The 23896-nt window shown below is 44.9% G+C and overlaps 1 protein-coding gene across 7 annotated transcripts in view; it reads left to right on the forward strand.

Moving 5' to 3' along the window:
• Positions 1-23896, forward strand: part of hook3 (hook microtubule-tethering protein 3) — a 127473-nt gene that overhangs the window by 3343 nt on the left and 100234 nt on the right. For all 7 annotated transcript variants that reach the window (XR_015080978.1, XM_086007766.1, XM_086007748.1 and 4 more), the window contains exon 2: positions 17277-17362. Coding sequence is in view for 6 of the 7 variants with exons in the window: in XM_086007766.1 (XP_085863892.1) it covers positions 17277-17362 (86 nt within the window). In the remaining variant the exon portion in view is untranslated. The remainder of the gene's footprint in view (positions 1-17276; positions 17363-23896) is intronic.

Raw genomic sequence — 23896 nt, forward strand, 5'->3', positions numbered from 1 at the left:
CAAGACGCTATACAGGCTTATATGCCCGAGTGGTCACTACCGGTATTACAGTACACAGGGACTCTTAAAGGTACATACACTACAACTCCGACCCTTTACACTAGGGATTAGCTTCATGGCTCTTTGCACAGCTTTTGGCACTTTGATGTTTTCTTTGTTTCTCAGTGATCAGAACTGAACACTACTCAAGGTGCAGTCTGACTAGAGCACTGCACATTTTAATCACTACCTCATCTGATTTATATTTTACTGTAATGGCAATGAAGTTCAACATTCTATTAGCTTTGTTGGACATATTGAATGTCGCATTTACCAAGAATTCTAGGTCTCTCAACTTCATTCTTAGCTATTTCAACACCATGGAATATAGCCACCCATTTTTCCTTCTGACGTGCAGGTTACTTACACTTGTCTATTTTAAATTTCATCAGCAATTTTTGTACCCATGTGAACATTTTGTCCAACTCATTTTGTAATATCTGAGCTGCCTCCCCCTCTGCTGCTCCTAGTTTGATATCGACTGCAAATGTGACTAATTTGCATTGACTTTCTGTATCCAACATTGAGCCCTGGGGCACCCCACTCAATAAGAGTCCCACCTGACGTAACTCCTGTACCAATTATCCATTGTTTTCTACCCATTGACCTTTTTCTTAACCATTCCGAAGGTTTACCCTACAGATTTGGTTTAAGCTTTGAGGCTTTTGCATGCAACTTTGTCAAATGCATTTGGAAATCTAGTTACCCCACATAGGGCTTTCTACAGTTCACTTGGGTTGTCGTTCCCTCAAAGCAGTTGAGAACTCTGAACACTCAGTACCCCCTGTATGTTGTATTAATTTCCATCCTCTTCAGTATAGGAGCTGGTTTGATTCCATTAACTTATTTTTTTCTTGTACTTTTCACATTGTCACTTATGGGTCTTATTTGTGCTATGTAATGATTGATAATGTAGACGTGTATTATCAAGAGATTTCTTTTAATTAGACAGACAGAGATTGTGTTCTGAGTGTGGATGAATGCCGTGCAGGTCCAAAGGTAGAGAAGAGAGCTTGTTGACCAGTCACTGAGGCTTGTGGAAAGTGTACTTAAGCAAATGAGGCGTCGGAAGAATTGATAATGCATGAGCTCTGAATTATGCTATAGCTTGCTACTTTGATGTTTTCAAGCAGGACTAAAGGGTTTAATTTTGTACTGATGCAGACTTGCCTTGTGCCCACTTCCCCTCCCATTAGAGAGGAGACTCTTCTCATCTGAATGGATTTGAAACCAGATGTCTGAGTCGAGGGACAACATTTAACTCTACACCACCCAATTTACTGCCTCAAAACTATACTTCTCAAAAACTTTGGTGTTTGGAGGGGATGGTAATGATCATGATGTTTACAATCCTTCTCTTCCCCCCCCCTCCCCCAACACCCCAATTCTAAGCAATAACTGGAACTTTAAATTCAGAAACTAGGAAAGAATGATTCTACAATAAAGTGGAATTGTACTTACCCATTCTGTAATTTTACATCCTGCCTAAAACTCTCAACTGTTAAACCAGTCGGAATCATGCAAAATTTGCATGGCTGCGAAATGAGCAGTGCCAGCCCCAGACCCTGTAACAGTGTTGTCCAATCGAATTTGCTGACCAGCTACAGGCGTGGCTACGGTAACACAGTTTTAACCACATGCACTCATTTTAGAAGAAAACGGCTCACACACAATACAGGTAAATGTACTTAATGGCCCAGAAATTCGGGTCGGGGGCTTCCCGCGGGTGCAAGCCTCCGACCTGCACTTACCTAGTGCGCCGGCCGTTGTGCTGTGGACCCCCGTGGAATTCTGATCCGGGGCCTGGTCCAGCTGCCGGCGCGCAGTGCTTGCGTATCCCAGGGACGCAGTTAGTTCGATGTGTCCCCTGGGATCACGTGGGCCATGGGGCGCCAATTGGAGCAGGGAATGCTCCATTCATAAGATTGACAGGAAGAGCTGTCAAAACTTAGAAATACTATGGGCCCCAAAACATCATTAAATCTTCAAATAAATTTTTAAAAAACATATTTTTTAAATAAACTATAAATTACATGAAATAACTATTTTAAACAATAATTTACATTTTTGAAAAAAATAATTATTTTCTAACGGGGCTAAAAATAAACTTACCTTGCTTTAAAGTATTTATAAAAATAATAAACCTGTGGAAAAAATGTTTTAATTTTAATTAATTCACCACTTTCCTTGTAAAAAGCAGGCCTTACACCTGCTTTTTAAATGTGTAACTTCTGGAGACTTACCCTCCCGGGAAAACCGGCAAAAAAAACCTAAGTTTGATGCGCACGCGCAGCCTCTCCCGCACACGCGTTCAAACTCTGAACCCCTGCTTTCAGGGGAACTGAAGTGCCGGTTTCCCACGCATGCACAGTGCATGCAGGAAACCGGCACTTCCATTGGGCTTACGGGTGAGTACCCCGTGTGTACTCACCCGTGGAGACCCGAATTTCTGGCCCTATGTATATATTTGCTTAACAAATATCTACCACCATTCAGTGCAAAATTTTGCAGTTTTTCTCAAGTTTGGAATTCTGTTATGAATTCATCAGACACGGCACATCTTAGTGCAGCCTCTAGGTTCTTATCCCGACAGTTGCGAGCGTTACTTTGATTTCATCAGAGTGATTGCTGAGAATGTTGACTTGCACAAGAAAACCTGCCAGACCTGCTCCTGCTCTTCATTCAGAGTTGGTTGCTGTTTGCCATGATGCTGTTCATTATTGATTAGGCTTGCTTTCTTGTGCTGGCCTGGAGCAGTTATTCCAATTGGTTGAGTTGACCACAATGATAATTCCCCTCTCTCTATGCAATGTTGCTGGTGCTTCCATGGTGCTGAGGTCTGGTGTTTTCACCCATATTACACACCATTTTAGCAGATAACCATTAAGCAGTATCCAAGGAAGTAAAGCATGTACAACGATCAAAAAACTCTTACACTCTATTTTTGTCTTTCCATTTTACCAACAAATGCACAAAATAGTTAAAGTACACAAATATGAGTTTTCAGATCACATGCCCAACGACAGTGTCTATTACTCATTATTTGTTTACTAATCAAAAATACAATTAGCCACATCTGGATTCCCAATTAACCACATAAGGCTAGTGGCTAATATATTGGACAACACTGCCCTGTAAGGCAATTTACTGGGGTCCATTGAGGTTAATATCTTTGTGTTCCAGAGGGTAACAGTGGTAGATATGAATCAAGCTATAGTCCTCTATCCTGTTTCATTGCTTTCAAAGACAAAACCATCAAAAACAGCAAACCCAACTGAAATATGACACAACAACAGAAAATGCTGGAAACACTCAGGTCAGGCAGCATCCGTGGAGAGAGAAACAGAGTCAATGTTTCAGGTCTGGTCACAGAAACGTAGATCAGAACTGTATAAAGTACTCCAGGTACAGGAAACTTTGGTTTATCCGGAGGTTGTATGTCCGGAAACCTCGATCTACCGGCAGAAATCAGGAGCAGCTTTGTTAGGTTTTTTTTCTTGTGGCTTTGTTTTCAACAGTCGGGCTCTGGAAAGTCTCTGAAGCTGTTGCTAAGCTACAGAGACGCTTCCAAGGTACGGGCCGACTGTTTACAAGCTGTTGCTAAGCAACAGTGTTTGTTGTCAGATACGGAGATGAAAACCTCCGTATGCTTCAACATTAACTTTGTATGTCCGGCAGTTTTGATAGATCGGCAACAGCTCGGTCCCGTCGGTGCCGGATATAACAAAGTTTCCTGTATTGTCATACCAGTGCCTAACGGCTCCTGCGATTTACACTCTATTTCTTTCTCCATCTCTAGATCAGCTTAGCTTTCTTTACTGCTGCCACACACTGCACTGTTGGTTTTAGTAAGCTATCCACCGATACCACCAGATTCCTCTTGTGTTGTGCCCTGTAGCCAAAAGCTGTATACAGGAAACTTTTTTTTATCCGGGACCGACGTGGTGCCGCTTCATCAAAAATTCCGGATAACCGAAAGCTATAGTAAAAGATACGGAGAGCCGAGAGATCCGCATAAAGCAACAAACCCTGTTGCTTAGCAACAGGTTCAGAACAATGGCCACAAGTTCCAAGCGTCTCTGTAGCTTAGCAACAGCTGCAGCCACACCCTTGCACAGCAACAGATCGAGGAAGGCAAGTACAATATGAAGTAAAACTTGCCTGAACCTACTCCTGAATTTTGCCGGTTAACCGAGATTTCCGGTTATTTAGGTGCCGGTAAATCGAAAGTTTCCTGTAGTTTGTATTCCCACTTTTTAACTTTCTTTTCCCAATCTTGTTTCCTTGCATTTCTTCACATTAAATGCTATTTATCATTGAAGACCCCATATTCTCAACCTATTTAGTTTGCCTCTTTGATATTGTTTGCAATCCCCTGTCTCCCAGTTTGGTGTTGTCTATAAATTTAGACAGCTTTCTTTCTGTCTTCATGTCCAAATAAACTGCATTGATTCCTGTGGCATTCATCTAGTGAACCCTTGCACGTTGACGCAGCTGTGTTTACAATCACCTTTTGCTGCCTTTGGTTTAGCCAGTTTTTCTTCCACCTCAGAACCTTGTCTCCTATCCATGCTTTCCTGCCTTGTGGATTAATCGCTTATATGGCACGGTATCGAAAGCCTTGCTAAAATAAATCACATCCATAAAATTTCCATTGTCAAAAAAGTTGACCATTCCTTGAAGATCTCCTACTGGAACACCTTGCGAGGCAAAACTTTCCTTGCATAAATCCATGCCTCCATCCCTCTTGCCATACTATATCTGCCTAGGTGTTTCATTATCCCCTCTTTCAAGGTACCTTCCAATGACCTAATGGATGTTAAATTTGTCATTCTCTGGATCACCCCTGTGCTCCTTTAAAGATTGGTGTTTTGTTAGCTACTTTCCAATCCTTGGGGAGTATTTCGAACGATTCACTAAAGATAGTGGCAAGGATGTGACTGATTTCAGGAGCCACTTCTTTAAATATTTTTGTAAGAAGTCCATTTAGGTCTGGTGTTTTGTTCTTCTTTAACTTCAGCTTATCAATTATTGGCTTAACTGAAATTTATTTTGTACTTGTGTGTAAGAGTCAGTAAGCAAGGTGGAGTAGCTAGCATTATTTAGATGTTTCGGTTATAGTAGTGGTAAGGATTAAATTGGATTAAATCACACTTCAGGCACACAGATAAAAGACCCAACAATGAGGTGCAGGCTGATATCCGACCACATATCTGCGCCATAACTAAGACTGCCTATTTCCACCTCCGTAACATCGTCCGACTCCACCCCTGCCTCAACTCATCTGCTACTGAAATCCTCATGCATAGAGCTACTGTGAGTGGTCAGAGGGTTCAGCTTGAGAATCTCTGATGAATTCTTTGTTCCTGAGTATAAGTGGCACTGATCTCATGAACAGTGCATGTAATAGGTTGTATTAGTGTGTTTGTTAATCATATGTCTCTATCTCTTGAGTCCACATGCCTACATTAAACTGAAGGATAAGGATAATCCTAAACTCCACAATGTGCACCCCTCCTTCCAGAAACTCAGCTTCTTCGTGAACACAGACACAGAATTTCTTCAGTTTATTTGCTATCCCTTGGTCCTGTTAGCTAGCTAGCTTTAGGTCAGTTCATTCAATGATAGTAAGACAATACACACACACAAACAGAGTTTCACTTATTCAAAGTTTAATCCTTCAAATAAGGTAAAGTACTTACAAAATCAAGCGCACCTGATCTGAGAAACGAGGTCTATCGATTATACATCGAGGAACATAAAAACGGACTGTGAAAGCTTCTACAAGTATGTGAAAAGAAAAGGATTAGTGAAGACAAATGTAGGTCCCTTGCAGTCAGAAACAGGAGAATTTATAATGGGGTACAAGGAATGGCAGAGCAATTAAACAAATACTTTGGTTCTGTCTTCACGGAAGAGGACACAAATAACTTCCCAGAAATGCTAGGGAACCAAGGGCCTACTGAGAAGGAGGAATTAAAGGAAATTAGTATTAGTAAAAAAATTGTGCTGGAGAAATTAATGGGACTGAAAGCCAATAAATCCCCAGGGCCTGATAATCTGCATCCCAGAGTACTAAAAGAGGTAGCCATGGAAATAGTGGATGCATTGGTTGTCACCTTCCAAAATTCTATAGATTATGGAACAGTTCCTGTAGATTGGAGGGTGGCAAATGTAACCCCACTATTTAAAAGAGGGTGAGAGAAAACCAGGAACTACAGACCGGTTAGCCTAACATCAGTAGTAGGGAAAATGCTAGTCTATTACAGGAAACTTTCTGGTATCTGGCACGGACGGGACCGACGTGGTGCCGGTTCAGCAACAATTCCGGATGACCGAACGCTATAGTGAAAGATACGGACCTTAGAGCTCCGTATGAAGCAACAAACCCTGTTGCTTAGCAACGGCTTCAGAACAACGTCCAGAAGTTGCAAGCGTCTCTGTAGCTTAGCAACAGCTGCAGCCAAACCCTTGCCTTCCTCAATTTGTTGCTGTGCAAGTAATAAAAGTTAGCTAAAACAGACTCCTAAATTTTGTCGGTTAACTGACATTTCCGGTTATTATGGGGCCGGTTAATCGAAAGTTTCCTGTATAAAGGATGTGATAACAGGACACTTAGAAAATATCAACGGGATTAGACAAAGTCAACATGGATTTATGAAAGGGAAATCGTGTTTGACAAACATACTGGAGTTTTTTGAGGATGTAACTGGTAGAATAGATAAGGGAGAACCAGTGGATGTGGTGTATTTGGATTTTCAGAAGGCCTTTGATAAAGTCCCACAAGAGGTTAGTGTGCAAAATTAAAGCACATGGGATGGGGGTAATATGGATTGAAAATTGGTTAACAGACAAGAAACACGAGTAGGAATAAATGGGTCTTTTTCGGGGTGGCAGGCGGTGACTAGTGGGGTACCGCAGGGATCAGTGCTTGGGCCCCAGCTATTCACAATATAAATAATTTGGATGAGGGAACCAAATGTTATATTTCCAAGTTTGCTGACGACATGAAACCTAGGTGGGGTTGTGAGGAGGATGCAAAGATGCTTCAAGATGATTTAGACAAGTTGAGTGAGTGAGCAAATACATGGCAGATGCAGTATAACGTGGATAAATGTGAAGTTATCCACTTCGGTAGGAAAAACAGAAAGGCAGAGTATTATTTAAATGGTGATAGATTGGGAAATGTTGATGTCCAGAGGGACTTGGGTGTTCTTGTACACCAGTCACTGAAAGCAAACATGCAGGTGCAGCAAGCAGTTAGGAAGGCAAATGGTATGTTGGCCTTCATTGCAAGAGGATTTGAGTACAGGAGCAAGGATGTCTTACTACAGTTATACAGGGCCTTGGTGAGACCACACCTGGAGTACTGTGTGCAGTTTTGGTCTCCTTACCTAAGAAACGATATACTTGCTATAGAGGGAGTGCAGCAAAAGTTCAACAGACTGATTCCTGGGATGGCAGGGCAGTGGTATGAGGAGAGATTGGGTCGACTAGACCTGTATTCACTAGAGTTTAGAAGAATGAGAGGGGATCTCATTGAAACGTATAAAATTCTAACCGGGCTAGACAGAGGGGTATGGGGAGAGAGCGGGAATATGGTATTGAGATAGAGGATCAGCCATGATCATATTGAATGGCGGAGCAGGCTCAAGGGCTGAATGGCCTATTCCTGCTCCTATATTTCTATACATCACTTGAGCTCAATGTCCCGTTACAATTCACCACTTTTTACTGTAATAGCCTTGTGATGAAATATTCCATTCATCACTGCCTGTGGTTGGTTTCAGGTTCCCCCTTACCATTGTATTGCCTGTGACTGTGGTTGGTTTCAGGTTTCTCCTCACCATTGTATTGTGTATTGGAATGTGTTGTGTGTAGGGCTCCGCCCATACCTGGCCTCTATGTAAGCCAGCTCAGTCTGGCCTCACAGCCAGTACTGCAGACCTCCAGGGAAGATACCTCTCTCCACTGCGTGTTATCTTCTAAGTTAATAAAAGCCTTGTTTTGTTTCGCTAACATCGAGTCTCGGGATTATTGAGGCACATCAATTTTATTAACTTATTTTTCAACACAATGGATCAACTCCTGAAACCCGAACGTTTGGATTTGGATCAGCGTGCTCCGGACGCATCGGCACGCTTCGGACACTGGTTTATGTGTATGGAATTCTTCCTGGACAATTCCGCAGCCGTCGAAGACGCTACGGACGCTGCGAGTATGAAACTCGGAATTCTGCGGAATTGGGTAAGCCACCGGGTTTACCCCCTCATCCAAGACGCCGACACGTACCTGGCCGCCTGCGACATCTTAAAGGCGCATTACCAGCAGCCTACGAATGAGCTGTATGCTAGGCATCTGCTCGCCACTCGCGCACAGCGACCTGGGGAATCGGTGGAGGAGTTCCTAGGCACCCTGAAAATGCTTGGCAAAGACTGCAAGTGCCGAGATGTAAAAGCCGCAGTGTACACTGACGAGCTTGTTCGCGATGCCTTTATCACAGGCCTCAGCTCCACTTACATCCGGCAAAGACTGCTGGAAAAAACGGGATTGGACCTGAAACAGGCTGCGGACACCGCGCGATCCCTGGATGTGGCCCAGAGAAACTCGGACGCCTACTCTTCAGCCCGCGCCGTCCACGCCGCCACGTGTGCACCAAGGGCGCCGCCATCTTGGAAGGCATCTTCCCCGCCCGGCAGCCCGACACCGTCGGGGCCCCGCTCTCCCCCCAGAAGCCCTACGACAGCCGCGATGCGTCGGGGACCCAACTGCTACTTCTGCGGGCAGCCAAAGCACACCAGAAACCTGTGCCCGGCGAAAGGCACCACCTGCTTTAAGTGCAGTAAGAAGGGGCACTTTGGAAAGGTGTGCAGAGGGAACCCCGCTGGAAAACCAAAACCCGCCACCGCCGCGTGTGCGCCGTGGGAGCGGCCATCTTGGACGCCATCTTGCCCGACCTCGTGGGGTCCGCCATCTTGTGAGCAGACAGCGCGGACGCCATCTTGTCTCGATCAGGGCCCTACAGTGGCATCGGTCACAGTGGACCAGACAAGGCCCCACCCGCTATCCAAATCAATGGTGGACATCGAGGTAAACGGGTGCGGGGTTAAATGTTTAATTGACAGTGGAAGCACGGAGAGTTTTATCCACCCGGAACTGGCACGACAACTCTCCCTAAAGGTGGTCCCTACTCGGGGTACCATCTCTATGGCTGATAAAACCCAGACATCGACCATTCTGGGTTACTGCACGATACAATTGTCCGTTAACGGGACTGTATACGATAATTTTAAAGTATTAATCATGAAGAATCTATGCGCGAGCGTGATCTTGGGCCTGGATTTCCAGTGCAACCACCAAAGCATCACGCTCAAGTACGGTGGGTCCCAGCCGCCCCTCACAGTGTGCGGCCTGGCTACCCTGAAGGTAAAGCCGCCGTCGCTATTCGCGAACCTTACCCCTAACTGCCGGCCAATAGCGACCAAAAGCAGGAGGTACAGCTGGGAGGACAGGCGGTTTATCGCAACCGAGGTAGACAGGCTCCTGAAAGAGCGCATTATTGAATGCAGCAATAGCCTGTGGCGCGCCCAAGTGGTGTGGTGGTAAGGGGTAGCGAGAAGAAACGGATGGTGATCGACTATAGCCAAACGATCAACAGGTACACCCAACTAGACGCCTACCCGCTACCCCGCATATCAGAAATGATGAACCAAATCGCCCAATACCGGGTGTTCTCCACCATCGACCTCAAGTCAGCGTACCACCAGCTCCCTATCAGACCAGAGGACCGCCCGTACACCGCCTTCGAGGCGAACGGACGCCTCTACCAATTCCTCAGAGTCCCCTTTGGGGTGACGAATGGGGTCTCGGTCTTCCAGAGGGAGATGGATCGCATGGTCGATGACCACCACTTGCAGGCAACCTTCCCCTACCTCGACAACGTCACCATCTGCAGTCACAACCAGCAGGATCACGACTCGAACCTTGAGAGGTTCCTGAAAACCGCACAAAAACTCAACCTCACCTACAACGAGGACAAGTGCGTTTTCAACACCACGCGCCTCTGCATACTAGGCAGCGTGGTGGAGAATGGGGAAATCGGACCAGACCACGACCGATTGCGCCCCCTACGGGAGCTGCCCCTGCCCAACACTCCCAAAGCCCTGAAAAGGTGCCTGGGGTTATGTTCTTATTATTCCCAATGGGTCCCCAACTACTCCGACAAAGCCCGCCCCCTCTTGAAAGCATCCTCTTTTCCGCTCTCTGCTGAGGCCCACGCCGCCTTCAAAAGCATTAAGCAGGATATTGAGCGGGCCACGCTACAGGCAGTGGACGAGAACACTCCATTTCAAGTGGAAAGTGATGCGTCTGACTTTGCCTTGGCGGCCACCCTCAACCAGGCGGGGCGGCCCGTAGCTTTCTTCTCGAGGACCCTCCAAGGGCCCGAGATCAGACACTCCTCCGTGGAAAAGGAGGCCCAAGCCATCGTGGAGGCAGTGCGCCACTGGCGCCACTACCTAGCCGGCAAACGCTTCACCCTACTTACCGACCAGCGGTCGGTAGCGTTTATGTTCAATAATAAACAGAGGGGGAAGATCAAAAATGATAAGATTCTTAGGTGGCGGATCGAGCTCTCCACCTTCGAGTATGACATCATTTACCGGCCAGGGGCCCTTAACGAATCCCCAGATGCCCTCTGACGAGGGATGTGTGCCAGCGCCACCGGGGATCGGCTACAGACCCTCCACAACGACCTCTGCCACTCAGGGGTCACGCGGCTGTTCCACTTCATAAAGTCCCGCAACTTACCCTACTCGATTGAGGAAGTTCGGTCTCTGACCAGGAACTGCCGCACTTGCGCTGAGTGCAAGCCTCGGTTCTACCACCCTGATAGAGCCCACTTAATCAAAGCTACACGGCCCTTTGAGCGGCTCAGCTTCGATTTCAAGGGCCCCCTCCCGTCCGTCGACCGCAATGTTTACTTCCTGAACATTGTGGACGAATACTCCCGGTTCCCATTCGCCTTCCCCTGCCCAGACATGACCAGCGCCACGGTCATTAAATGCCTCAACAGCCTGTTCTGCCTGTTCGGTATGCCGAGCTACATCCACACGGATAGGGGGGCGTCCTTCATGAGTGAAGAGCTACGCCAGCACATGCTGTCCAGGGGATCGCCACGAGCCGTACCACCAGCTACAACCCCCGGGGTAACGGTCAAGTGGAGCGAGAGAACAGGACAGTATGGAAAGCAGTCACTCTAGCTCTAAGGACCAAGGGCCTCCCTATCTCCCGCTGGCAGGAAGTCCTCTCAGATGTGCTCCATTCGATGCGGTCGCTATTGTGTACTGCCACTAATGCCACGCCTCATGAACGAATGTTTAGCTTCCCCCGGAAATCCACCTCAGGCGTATCCATGCCGTCATGGCTCTCCACCCCGGGTCCGGTATTCGTGCGAAGGCATGTGAGGGGCCATAAGACGGACCCTCTCGTGGAGCCAGTGCACCTACTCCACGCCAACCCCCAATACGCGTATGTCTGGCACGCCGACGGAAGGGAGGACACCGTGTCAATAAAAGACGTCGCCCCAGCCGGTAACGACAACAACCACGGCAATAGCAGCAACAACGACCACAGCAACTCTTACCCACCCACTACTCTTTCATCACCCCCGGAAGAACATCGACCAACGGCACCCCCACCAACTACCCCTTCAACAACCCTGGCGGCACCCCCGGCAGAGACCCAGGAGGCCACCGGGGACACCCAGCCGACACCCGCGACACCACAACTGCCACGTCGGTCGCAGAGGACTACCAAACCCCCGAACAGACTAAATCTATAGAAGGGGTGAATGTGATGAAATATTCCATTCATCACTGCCTGTGACTGTGGTTGGTTTCAGGTTCCCCCTTACCATTGTATTGCCTGTGACTGTGGTTGGTTTCAGGTTTCTCCTCACCATTGTATTGTGTATTGGAATGTATGGAATGTGTTGTGTGTAGGGCTCCGCCCATACCTGGCCTCTATGTAAGCCAGCTCAGTCTGGCCTCACAGCCAGTACTGCAGACCTCCAGGGAAGATACCTCTCTCCACTGCGTGTTATCTTCTAAGTTAATAAAAGCCTTGTTTTGTTTCGCTAACATCGAGTCTCGGGATTATTGAGGCACATCAAGCCTTTTGACCTACGAATCACTAATCTAAATGTGCTTGTAAGGCGTGCAACTACCTCTCTAAACTGCAAGATGTGTGTGTGTATATATCTAATGGGTAAAGTTATACTATTGATTGACATGCACCTCATTTCGTACTGTTTCCTTTCACTTTCCCATACATCTTGCCTTCCTCATTCCTGGTCATCGAACCCACTTCATTTAAGTCCCAACACAGTACTATGCAATATCATGTATGGGCTTTTTCATAATGGATGCGATAAGAATGCAGGTGTTTGAGGCCTGGCATGCATTCTAGTAGAGACAGGAAAAGCATGAAATTCTGTTCAACCTCTGTTGTTTTTAAAATACATTTCATCCTTTTCCTGCTCATGTCTCCCAACAGTCACTTGATTTCATGTCATATGTGTGAGGTTTCAGTGGCCCCATTGTTTCCTTTGTCGCCTGCTTGCTGTGAATATATTTATAGAATTTTGAATTAAAATTTCCTGCTATTCTCATGTTTTGTAACCTCCTTTCACCTTTTCATAATCTTCTTCGTCTGTCATGCTACCTATAGCTTTATTCTTTAGGTGTAATCTTTTTTTAACCCTCTCCCTGCTGTTACCCTTCATCTGTAGTGTTATGCTTATGTTCCGTACTCTGTATAGGCTCACTAAACATGATCCACTTTTTTCCTTTTCCCTCCTAACTGTTCCATTCAGTCTGATTTCCTTAGCTTCCCCTCCCCCCTCAAAATCTGCCCTTCTAAAATTGAATGGTTCTTTATATTCATCATCTTTTCCATCATAAGCCTAGACTTTACCATATTGTGGTCATTGTTGCCAAGCTGTTCTCTGACCCTGACTTGCTCAACCATATACTGGTTATTATTTAATAGCAGGTCCAAAACTGCCTCTGCTTGCATGGGTTCTTTGACAAATTGTTCCATGTAACAATCCAACATTGTGGCAAGGGTCATATTTTCACTCCTAGTGCACCCTTTATAAATTTCCCAATCGAAATCGAAGTTACCTATAACAATTGCATCTGTTCAAGTATGCACTTCACTCTTTGATTACCAAGTTTTGGGGGAACAAAGGGGTAAGTTTAAATCTTTTTTCAACACAAGTGGCTTTTGAGACATATTATAATATCATTTAAAAGAGAATTGATGAAGTATTTTGAGCAGAATATAAAAGATATAGGAAAAGGGTAGGGTTAGCAATTGGCACATTGGCCAACTAGCTGTCTTCTGTCCTGTACACTTTTGGTTGCAAATTTTATTTTTCTTGGTCTTACAGCAGTTTTCTGAATGTCGTTTTCAAGATGCAATGATTTTAGTGTTTTTGGCTACACATTTCACCGAATTTATTTTATTTGAGAGAAAAGCAGAGGCATTGGTCATTTTAATGAGAAGAATTCAACACAAATTTATTTGAGGCTTTGGGGCCAGGAGCCATTGAAAGTCAATGAAGACAGGGGTGATGGGTGAGCAGGACTTAGTGTGGCATAAGATATCGGCAGTTGAGTTTTGGATCAGCTGACGTTTAGAGGGCAGAGGATGGGAGGCCGGCCAGGAGGAACATTGGAATAGTAGTGTATGGGGGTGACAAAGGCATGGATGAGGGTTTCAGCTCAAACTCTCCATTGGTTGGAATCATACCTAGCACAAAGGAAGTTGGCTGCGGTTGTTGGAGGTCATTCATCTCAATCACATGACATCACTGCAGGAGTTCCTCAGGGCAGTGTCCTAGGCCCAACCATCTTCAGCTGTTTCATCAATGACCTTCCCTCCATCATAAGGTCAGAAGTGGGGATGTTCGCTGATGATTGCACACTGTTCAGCACCATTCGAGACTCGTCAGATACTGACGCAGTCCGTGTCCATATGCAGCAAGACCTGGACAACATTCAGACTTGGGCTGACAAGTGGCAAGTAACATTCGCACCACACAAGTGCCAGGCAATGACCATCTCCAACAAGCGAGACTCTAACCATCTCCCCTTGACATTCAATGGCATTACCATCGCTGCATCCCCCACTATCAACATCCTGGGGGTAACCATTGATCAGAAACTGAACTGGACCAGCCATATAAATACTGTGGCTACAAGAGCAGGCCAGAGGCTGGGAATTCTGCGGCGAGTGTCTCACCTCCTGACTCCCCAAAGCCTTTCCACCATCTACAAGGCACAAGTCAGGAGTGTGATGGAATACTCTCCACTTGCCTGGATGAGTGCAGCTCCAACAACACTCAAGAAGCTCGACACCATTCAGGATAAAGCAGCCCGCTTGATTGGCACTCCATCCACCACCTTCAACATTCACTCCCTCCACCACCGGTGCACTGTGGCTGCAGTGTGTACCATCTACAAGATGCACTGCAGCAACTCGCCAAAGCTCCTTCAACAGCACCTTCCAAACCCGCGACCTCTACCACTTAGAAGGACAAGGGCAGCAGACGCATGGGAACATCACCACCTACAAGTTCCCCTCCAAGCCACACACCATCCTGACTTGGACCTGTATCGCCGTTCCTTCACTGTCGCTGGGCCAAAATCCTGGAACTCCCTTCCTAACAGCATTGTGGGTGTACCTACACCATATGGACTGCAGCGGTTCAAGAAGGCGGCTCACCACCATCTTCTCAAGGGCAGTTAGGGATGGGCACTAAATGCAGGCCTAGCCAGCGACGCCCACATCCCATCAATGAATTTAAAAAAAGATGGGCTGAAGCAAGGACGGAGGCGAGCGATATTAGAGGTGGAAATAGGCAGTCTTTGTGATGGAGAATATATGGGGTTGGAATCTCAGCTCCGGTTGAATAGAGCGTCTAGGTTGCGAACAGTCCTCATAATTTAACTCTGTAGCCCCAGTATCATTCTGGTGAATCTGCATGGCACCTCCTCCAAGACCAATATATCCTTCCTGAGGTGTGGTGCCCAAAACTGAACGCAGTACTCCAGACGGGGTCTGACCAAGGCCCTCTACAACTGAAGCTTAACGTCCTCCCCTTTGTATTCCAGCCCCCTTCAGAAAAAGGCCAATATTCAATTAGCCATTTTGATTGTTTTTTGTACCTGTCTACTACTGTTCTCTTAAACATCTCAATAAGTTAATTGTTATACTGCTTTTTTTCCAACTTAAACTTTCCTTAATATCCTTTCCTCATGGCCTCCTTGCAGCTTAAGTGCCCAATGCCATTTCTAATCTTAGCCAGAATGTGGTACTTTGCATCGAACTGCACACGACACACAAAGTGGATATGGACCAATGGTTTGTACAAACTAATTAGCATCTGGGAAGTACTCCCTTGAACTATTCATCCCAAATAGCTGATTTCTCTTTTTATCAATGCTGGTGGCTGATCTGTACTTCAACTCTATTTACCCGCATTTGCTCCATATCCCTTAAAACCCTTGCCTAACAAAAATCTATCTTTATACAGGTAGACTATCCTTTATCCGAACTTCCGAAAACCTCTAAAAACCAAAAGTTTTTTCGTTCAGCGTAAGTCGTGCGCACGACATGACCAGAGTGGCGCACGACTTACGCTGAGCAGGGCAGAGGGTCACCGAGTTCCCTCCTGGGTAGGAGATTGCAGGCCGAGCCGGGCAGTGTGAAGGAGGTACCGGGAGAGTGAACCCAACAATACAGCGGCTGGTCCGATAGCTGCAGCAGCCCGTCCGATATTCTTTTCTCCCCGCGGCCCGTCCGATATTCTTTTCTTCCCCCCCCCCCCCCGACCCGACCCGACCTGACCCCTGACCCGTCCGATATTCTTTTCTCCCGACCCGACCTGAACCGCGGCCCGTCCGATATTCTTTTCTTTTCCCCCCCCCCCCACCCGACCTGATTTGCAGGCCAGCTTAGTAGGAGTCAGACGATATCCGGCTTTCCAGAGAAGCAGGAAGGGGACTGAGACACAGAACAGTCGCAAGAGGTAGCCTGAACTTTTAAAATTTATATTAAATACAAATTTCCCAGTCTTATAATACTACCTTCTGAAATCCGAAAACCGAAACTCAGCTGGTCCCAAGGCTTTCGGATAAGGGATAGTGTACCTGTATCTATATGTTTTTCTGCCAGTTTGCTGATCTGAAGTATACGGTGATATCCGTACTATTTCCAGTGTATTCCTAAGCAGTGCAAGGGTTTTCTGTTTGCCCTGTGGCCCGCTATCCCAGAAACTTTGCACAAAAGGTTAAGATTTGGTTCATAGGAAGCTTGCATGTGGAAGCTGATTATGGCAGACTGCATGATTGAAGAGCATTGGGAAATATTCCAAATTGTAATTGGTTCTTTGTTAAATTTTGGCTCTTTAGTATCTCAAAAGAATGGCAAATTCAGCAACCCCACAAAATGTTTGGGAGCAAACTAATTGGAAATCCTGTCACAACCTTTGTGTTAAAGTATATAGCAGTATTTAAATCGCATTAAGTGTACATTCTTTGTGAAATACAGTACAACACTGGGGTAGTTATTGATCAGGACGTGTTGAAAAGTAAAGCGGTCAGCAAGGTCGTTGAAAGGAAAAGCAAAGTTTCAGCATTATAATATCTGAAAACAGTTGTAAATTTTAAATGTCTGAGAAACAATTGTCCTGTTTGTGGAGAAGTAAATGAGTGAGGATTTGTCTGTTGAAATACATCCAGTGGCCCACCAGTTTAGTCACACTCAATCATTGTTGCATTGCTAAATTTGCTATTGTTCATTTAGTAGATTAGTGTTAAAAACATTATTGCGTCAGCAAATTATACATCAAAGATACATTACATGCAAATTGTTGTTTTTCCAAATCTTTCTGTGGCAGACCTTCAAATATTAATGCACTCCCTGATACCCCCTACAAATACTGACATGCTCCCAGAGACCCCGTTCCCAACCTCTGAAAGACCGTGTCAGCTACACAAAGGAAAACAGTACTATAATTGTAGAACATTGTTATTAACCTACAGCAAAAGAAATAATGTGCCAGTAAGTTAGCAAATATAGAAAAACAGAGAAATCTGATTATTTTTCAGATTAAACAATAAACTGTAGATATGCATAAACTTTAATGGTTTCTATTCTTTGCCTTTTAGGTCCAGACATTTGGTGTGCAGGTGCCATGCAAGAAAATAGATGATTTGACAAGTGGAGTTGTGATGGCGCAGGTCCTTCAGAAAATGTAAGTTTGAAAATGCATTATTCCATCTTTCTGTTGTGTCTGAAATTGATCTTTTACTTTGTATTCATTTGTTTATACCAGTCCTACCCAAACTGTACCCAATGCACTCTCCTATACACATCTTGCAAAGTAAAATGGTGAAATAAGTTGTATAAAGCAGCTGCAACTATTTTTTAAAGATATAGGAATCTATTATTTAAAAAATCTTGCGCACATCCTGTCCACAAACCTCATTTCCTGCTATCACAATTTTTAGTCATGCTACTTTGTCAACAGTTAACTTTGAAAATCCTGTATAAACATTTATAATAGGAAATCCTATCTATCAAAGTTAAGCATTTCCTTCACCATGTTAGCCATTTTTTCTAAGTAACTGAAATTTCTAATGTCCAGAATAAGATTTAAACTTTTTGTTGTAAAATTCACAATAAAATTATCAAATATAAGAACATAAGAAATAGGAGCAGGAGTAGGCCATTTGGCCTTTCGAGCCTGCTCCACCATTCAATAAGATCATGGCTGATCATCTACCTTATCTCCACTTTCCTGTACTATCCCGATATCGCTTGATTCCCTTAATATTCAAAAATCTATCGCTTTCTGTCTTGAATATACTCAATGACTGAACCTCTACAGCCCTCTGGGGTAGAGAATTCCAAAGATTCCCCACCTCTGAGTGAAGAATTTCTCCTCATCTCAGCCCTAAATGGCTGACCCCTTATTCTGAGACTGTGACCCCTGGTTCTAGAATCCCCAGCCAGGGGAAACATCCTCCCTGCATCTACCCTGTCAAGCCCTGTAAGAATTTTGTATGTTTCAATGAGATCACTTCCCATTCTTCTAAACTCTAGAGCATATAGGCCTAGTCTACTCAATCTCTCCTCATAGGACAATCCCCCCATTACGGGAACCAGTCTGGTGAAACTTCGTTGCACTCCCTCTATGGCAAGTATATCCTTCCTTAGGTAAGGAGACCAAAACTGTGCACAATACTCCAGGTCTGGTCTCACCAGGGTACTATATAATTGCAGTAAGACTTCTTTACTCCTGTACTCAAATCCTCTTGTAGTAAAGGCCAACATTTCATTTGCTTTCTTACTTACTTGCTTGCTGTAACTGCATGTTAACTTTCAGTGATTCGTGTGCAAGGACACCCAGGTCCCTCTGAGCACCAACATTTCCCAATCTCTCGCCATTTTAAAAAATACTCTGCTTTTCTATTTTTCCTACCAAAGTGGATAACTTCACATTTCTCCACATTATATTCCATTTGCCATGTTCTTGCCTACTCACTTAGCCTGTCTATATCTCCTTGAAACCGACTTGCATCCTCCTCACAACTTACATTCCCACCCAGCTTTGTATCATCGGCAAACTTGGATATATTACTGATGCGCCATCAATTACTCAAAAGACTGAGGTTGAGCGAGTAACAATCAGGCTCTTATTAACTAAAGAATGAAGGTCTTGTCTCGAGTGGTCGACCCGTCCAGAATACTAAGGGACTGGGAGGTAGTCACTTATATACCTGGAATAGTGGGAGGAGTCAGCCGAGGCATGTCCAGACCTGTACCTAGTGGAATACACATACCTCTACAGACAGGTATAACAGTGGTTTACCACAATTACATTGATGTAGATTGTGAATAGCTGAGGCCCAAGCACTGATCCTTGCAATATCCCACTAGTTACAGCCTGCCAACCCGAAAATGACCCGTTTATTCCTACTCTCCTTGTTTTCTGTCTGTTAACCAATCCTCAATCCATGCTAGTATATTACCCCCCAATCCAATGAACCCTAATTTTGTTAAATAACCTCATGTGGCACCTTAACGAATGCCTTCCGAAAATCCAAATCCACCACATCCACTGGTTCCCCCTCATCTATTCTGCTAGTTACAACCTCAAAAAACTCATTTGTCAAACATGATTTCCCTTTCATAAATCCGTGTTGACTCTGTCTAATCCTATTATTATTTTCGAAGTGCCCTGTTACCACATCCTCAATAATAGATTCTAGCATTTTCCCAACTACTGATGTCAGGCTAGAAACATAGAAACATAGAAGATAGGAGCAGGAGTAGGCCATTCGGCCCTTCGAGCCTGTTCCGCCATTTAATGAGATCATGGCTGATCATCCAAATTCAGTACCCTGTCCCTGCTTTCTCCCCATATCCCTTGATCCCTTTAGCCTTAAGAAATATATCCAACTCTTTCTTGAATATATTTAATGAACTGGCCTCCACCGCCCTCTGTGGCAGAGAATTCCACAGGTTCACCACTCTCTGGGTGAAGAAATTCCTCCTCATTTCAGTCCTAAATGGCTTACCCCTTATCCTTAGTCTATGACCCCTGGTTCTGGACTCCCCGGCCATCAGAAACATCCTTCCTGCATCTAGTCTGTCCAGGCCTGACAGAATTTTATAGGTTTCGATGAGATCCCCTCTCAATCTTCTAAACTCCAGTGAGTATAAGCCCAATCGACACAATCTCTCCTCATACGTCATTCCTGCCATCCCAGGTATCAGCCTGGTGAATCTTCGCTGCATTCCTTCCATGGCAAGAACGTCCTTCCTCGGGTAAGGCGACCAAAACTGCACACAATACTCAAGGTGTGGTCTCACCAAGGCCCTGTACAACTGCAGCAAGACATCCTTGTTCTTGTACTCGAACCCTCTTGCTACGAAGGCCAACATACCATTTGCCGCCTTAACCGCCTGCTGCACCTGCATGCTTACCTTCAGCGACTGGTTCACAAGAACACCCAGGTCTCTTTGCACTTCCCCTTCTCCCAATCTATTGCCATTCAAATAATAATCTGCCTTCCTGTTTTTGCCACCAAAGTGGATAACCTCTCATTTATCCACATTATAGTGCATTTGCCATGTTTCTGCCCAATCACCCAACCTGTCCAAATCGTGCTGGAGTTTCACGACATCCTCCTCACAGCATACCCTCCCACCCAGCTTTGTGTCATCTGCAAATTTGGAGATATTACATCCAATTCCCTCGTCCAGATCATTAATATATATTGTGAACAGCTGGGGTCCTAGGACCGATCCTTGCGGTACCCCACTAGTCACTGCCTGCCACTCGGAAAACGACCCGTTTATTCCAACTCTTTGCTTTCTGTCCGCCAACCAGTTCTCTATCCAAGTCAATACCTTGCCCCCAATCCTATGTGCCTTAATTTTACAAGCTAATCTCTTATGCGGGACCTTATCGAAAGCCTTCTGAAAGTCCAAATACACCACATCCACTGGTTCTCCCTTATCTATTTTACCAGTTACATCCTCAAAAAATTCCAGTAGATTAGTCAAGCATAACTGGACTGTAGTTCCTGTTTTCTCTCTCTCTCCTTTCTTAAATAGTGGGGTTAAATTTGCTACCTTCCAATCCATAGGAACCATTCTAGAATCTATGGAATTTTGGAAAATGACAACCAATGCATCCACTATGTCTATAGCCACCTCTTTCAGAACCCTAGAATGTAGGCCATCTGGTCCAGGGGATTTATCGACTTTCAGTCCCATTAATTTCTCCAGCACTACTTTTTTTACTAATACTAATTTCTTTCAGTTCCTCATTCTCCACTATTTCTGGGAAGTTTTTTGCGTCTTCTTCCATGAGGTATTTGTTTAATTTCTCTGCCATGTCCTTATTCCCCATTATAATTTCTCCTGTCTCAGTCTGGAAGGGACCCACATTTACTTTCGCTAATCTTTTCCTTTTTACATACCTATAGAAGCTTTAACGGTCTGTTTTTATGTCTCTTGCTAGTTTACTCTCATTCTATTTTCCCTTTCTTTATCAATGTCTTGGTCCTCCTTTGCTGAATTCTAAAATCCTCCTAATCCTCAGGCTTACTATTTTTGGCAGCATTATAAGCCTGTTCCTTTGATCTAATACTATCTTTAACTTCTTTTGTTAGCCACGGTTGGACCACTTTTCCTGTGGGGTTTTTGTGCCTTAATTTACAACAAATCTACATTCCTTTATGTATTAATTCTTTTAAATGCTAGCCATTGCTTGTCCACTGTCATACCTTTTTAATGTACTTTCCAAATCTACCTTAGCCAACTCGCCCCTCATATCTACGTACAGGAAACTCTCGTTTAAATGGCACCTAATTATCCGGAATTCTCTAATCGGCAAAATTCAGGAGTAGGTTTTGCGACTTCCGTATACTGTATATTTGTGGCTGTGTAACCAGGGTTCTCGTACCTCTTGCTGTGTAACCATGGCTCCTGCACCTCTGGTTGTGTAACCGGGGCTCCAGCACTTGTGGCTGTGAGATCGGGGCTCCAGCACTTGTGGCTGTGTAACAGGGCTCTCGTACCTTGGACCATTGTCACTCCATGTCCCTTCTTCTGGTCTGAGGTCGGCCGATATATAAATTGCCTCGGTAGGTATACCTCTCCGTTATCCGGAAGTTTTAATCAACCAGCACCATCCTGGTCCCGTAGGTGCCGGATACGAAAGAGTTTACTTTGTTTAGATTTAACTAAGTCACTTTCAAACTCAATATATAATTCTTTCATATTATGGTCACTCTTCCCGAAAGGCCCCTTTACTACAAGGTTATTAATTAACCCTTTCTCGTTGCACAATACTAGATCTGAAATAGCCTGTAGCAGTGAGTAACTAATGACAGGGGTTTGAACTGCTCAAAATAGTCGTCGCGCTTAATATGTTTTACGCAGCACCTTTATATTTGATGCCTATGGTAGTGGCAAATGGTTAGTGCCATTTGCCCGATACAGGCGGCTGTCTGGGATAAGCAGGATGGTGTACGTGGTGGGGACTGTATACTGTTTATTGTTAGTAGCGTCACATGTGAATAGCATTGCTTAGAAAAGAAAACCAAGATTTTTTTTACTAGAGAACTGATTGCTGTTGAATATTTATTTTAAAACATCACTTCTCTGAAGAAGCATTGCGGCTTAATGAATTTTCTTTAAAATTTAAAAACTTTAGTTAAATTTTGTTTATGGACATTTATGTTGATGAAGCTTAAAGGGAACGTTTGTTGGGGCTTGATGGTTCGTAAAGGACCAAGGGCAGTTTGGGTCCCATTCTCCAGGACCCTCTTCTGCAGATGGTAACTTCTCTCAAACTGCCAGATCCCAGTAACCCCCAGAATTGATGAACTCCACCCCACCAAGGCTCCAAACTCTCTCCTAGTCCTGCTGGACCTCAGGACTCCTCAGTGCTCACAAACCCCTGAAGTGCATTCTCAGTGTTCCCTGATCCTAAGAGCTGTCCCAGTGTCCCCGGACCTCCCTCTATTGTTCTTTGATGCATGGGAGCTTCCTCCCAGTGCTCCTGGGCCCTGGGACCCACCCCAAAAGAATACTGTTGGATCCTGAGACCCCATTGCAGTATTGCCAGATCCCATGCTTCCAGATTACAGGTTGCCTCCATTGCTTGCTGCTCCTGGGAATACAACTTGGCATAACACCTGTCTTCTTATAAAACATCTGATTCACTGTGATCAATGTCCATTGAGATCTGCTAGGATTCACATTTTTTTGTTCAGCTGAGAAACCTTGTGTCATGGCTGGGTGTGGCACTAATCCACTCGAGGTGATCACGGGTATCTGTTCACCAAACAAAGAATTAATTTGCATTTATATATTGCCTTTCATGATCTCAGGTTGTCTGAAAGCACTTCACAGCTAATTAAATACTTTTGAAGGCCAGTCATTATAATTTAGCTATTTGCCTCTTTTCGCCCTCCCTCCTCCACCCCTTTTTACCCTTCATTTTCCCTGTTCTCTTCCATAGAATTACATGACACATAAACATGCCATTCAACCCATCAAGCTGCAACGGTGTTTTTCAGTACTTATTTTAACTTTTGCGCTATTGATTGAACTCCCTAATTTAACTTTTCTTTTAACTTTGTTTATTTTAAGTTTAAATAAGTTACTTACCTGTTTGATTGAGCCTCGTATATCCTTCAGTTTTAGAACTGGCTGGGACTTGCATAAAGTTGTATTAGACCTTGATTGACTAAAAATGGGTTCAAAAGGCAAAGAAAGTTGTAATTTGACCTGGTTTTATCAATCAAGTGGTCAGGGCAGACTCCTATCATTGATATTAAGATGACATCTGGAAACCAGAATTGGCCCAATTTGCTGCTCGTCGCTGCAGGTGGCTGAGTGCCTCTGAAAGAGTTATGTTGTTGGCAGGGGGACTTAAAGGACAAAAATAACAAACGCTACATGGACTCTTCTCCTTCTTAGTCCCTCGGAACCGAGGATGACTTGCTTCCACACTAAAAATGAGTTCTCAGGTGACTGATGAGTCCAATGTGGGATCTACAGTCTCTGTCACAGGTGGGGCAGATGGTGGTTGAAGGGGCGGGTGGGTGGGGTGCTTGGGTTGACGTGCGCTCCTTCCACTGTTTGCGCTTGGCTTCCGTTTGCTCCGGGCAAAGAGACTCGAGGTGTTCGGCGCCTTCCCAGATGCTTCTCCTCCACTTTGTGCGGTCTTGGGCCAGGGATTCCCAGGTGTCGGTGGGGATGTTGC

This window comes from Somniosus microcephalus, chromosome 2, assembly GCF_052327205.1.
Source record: "Somniosus microcephalus isolate GS21.2 chromosome 2, FLI_Smic_1.0, whole genome shotgun sequence".
Taxonomy (NCBI): domain Eukaryota; kingdom Metazoa; phylum Chordata; class Chondrichthyes; order Squaliformes; family Somniosidae; genus Somniosus; species Somniosus microcephalus.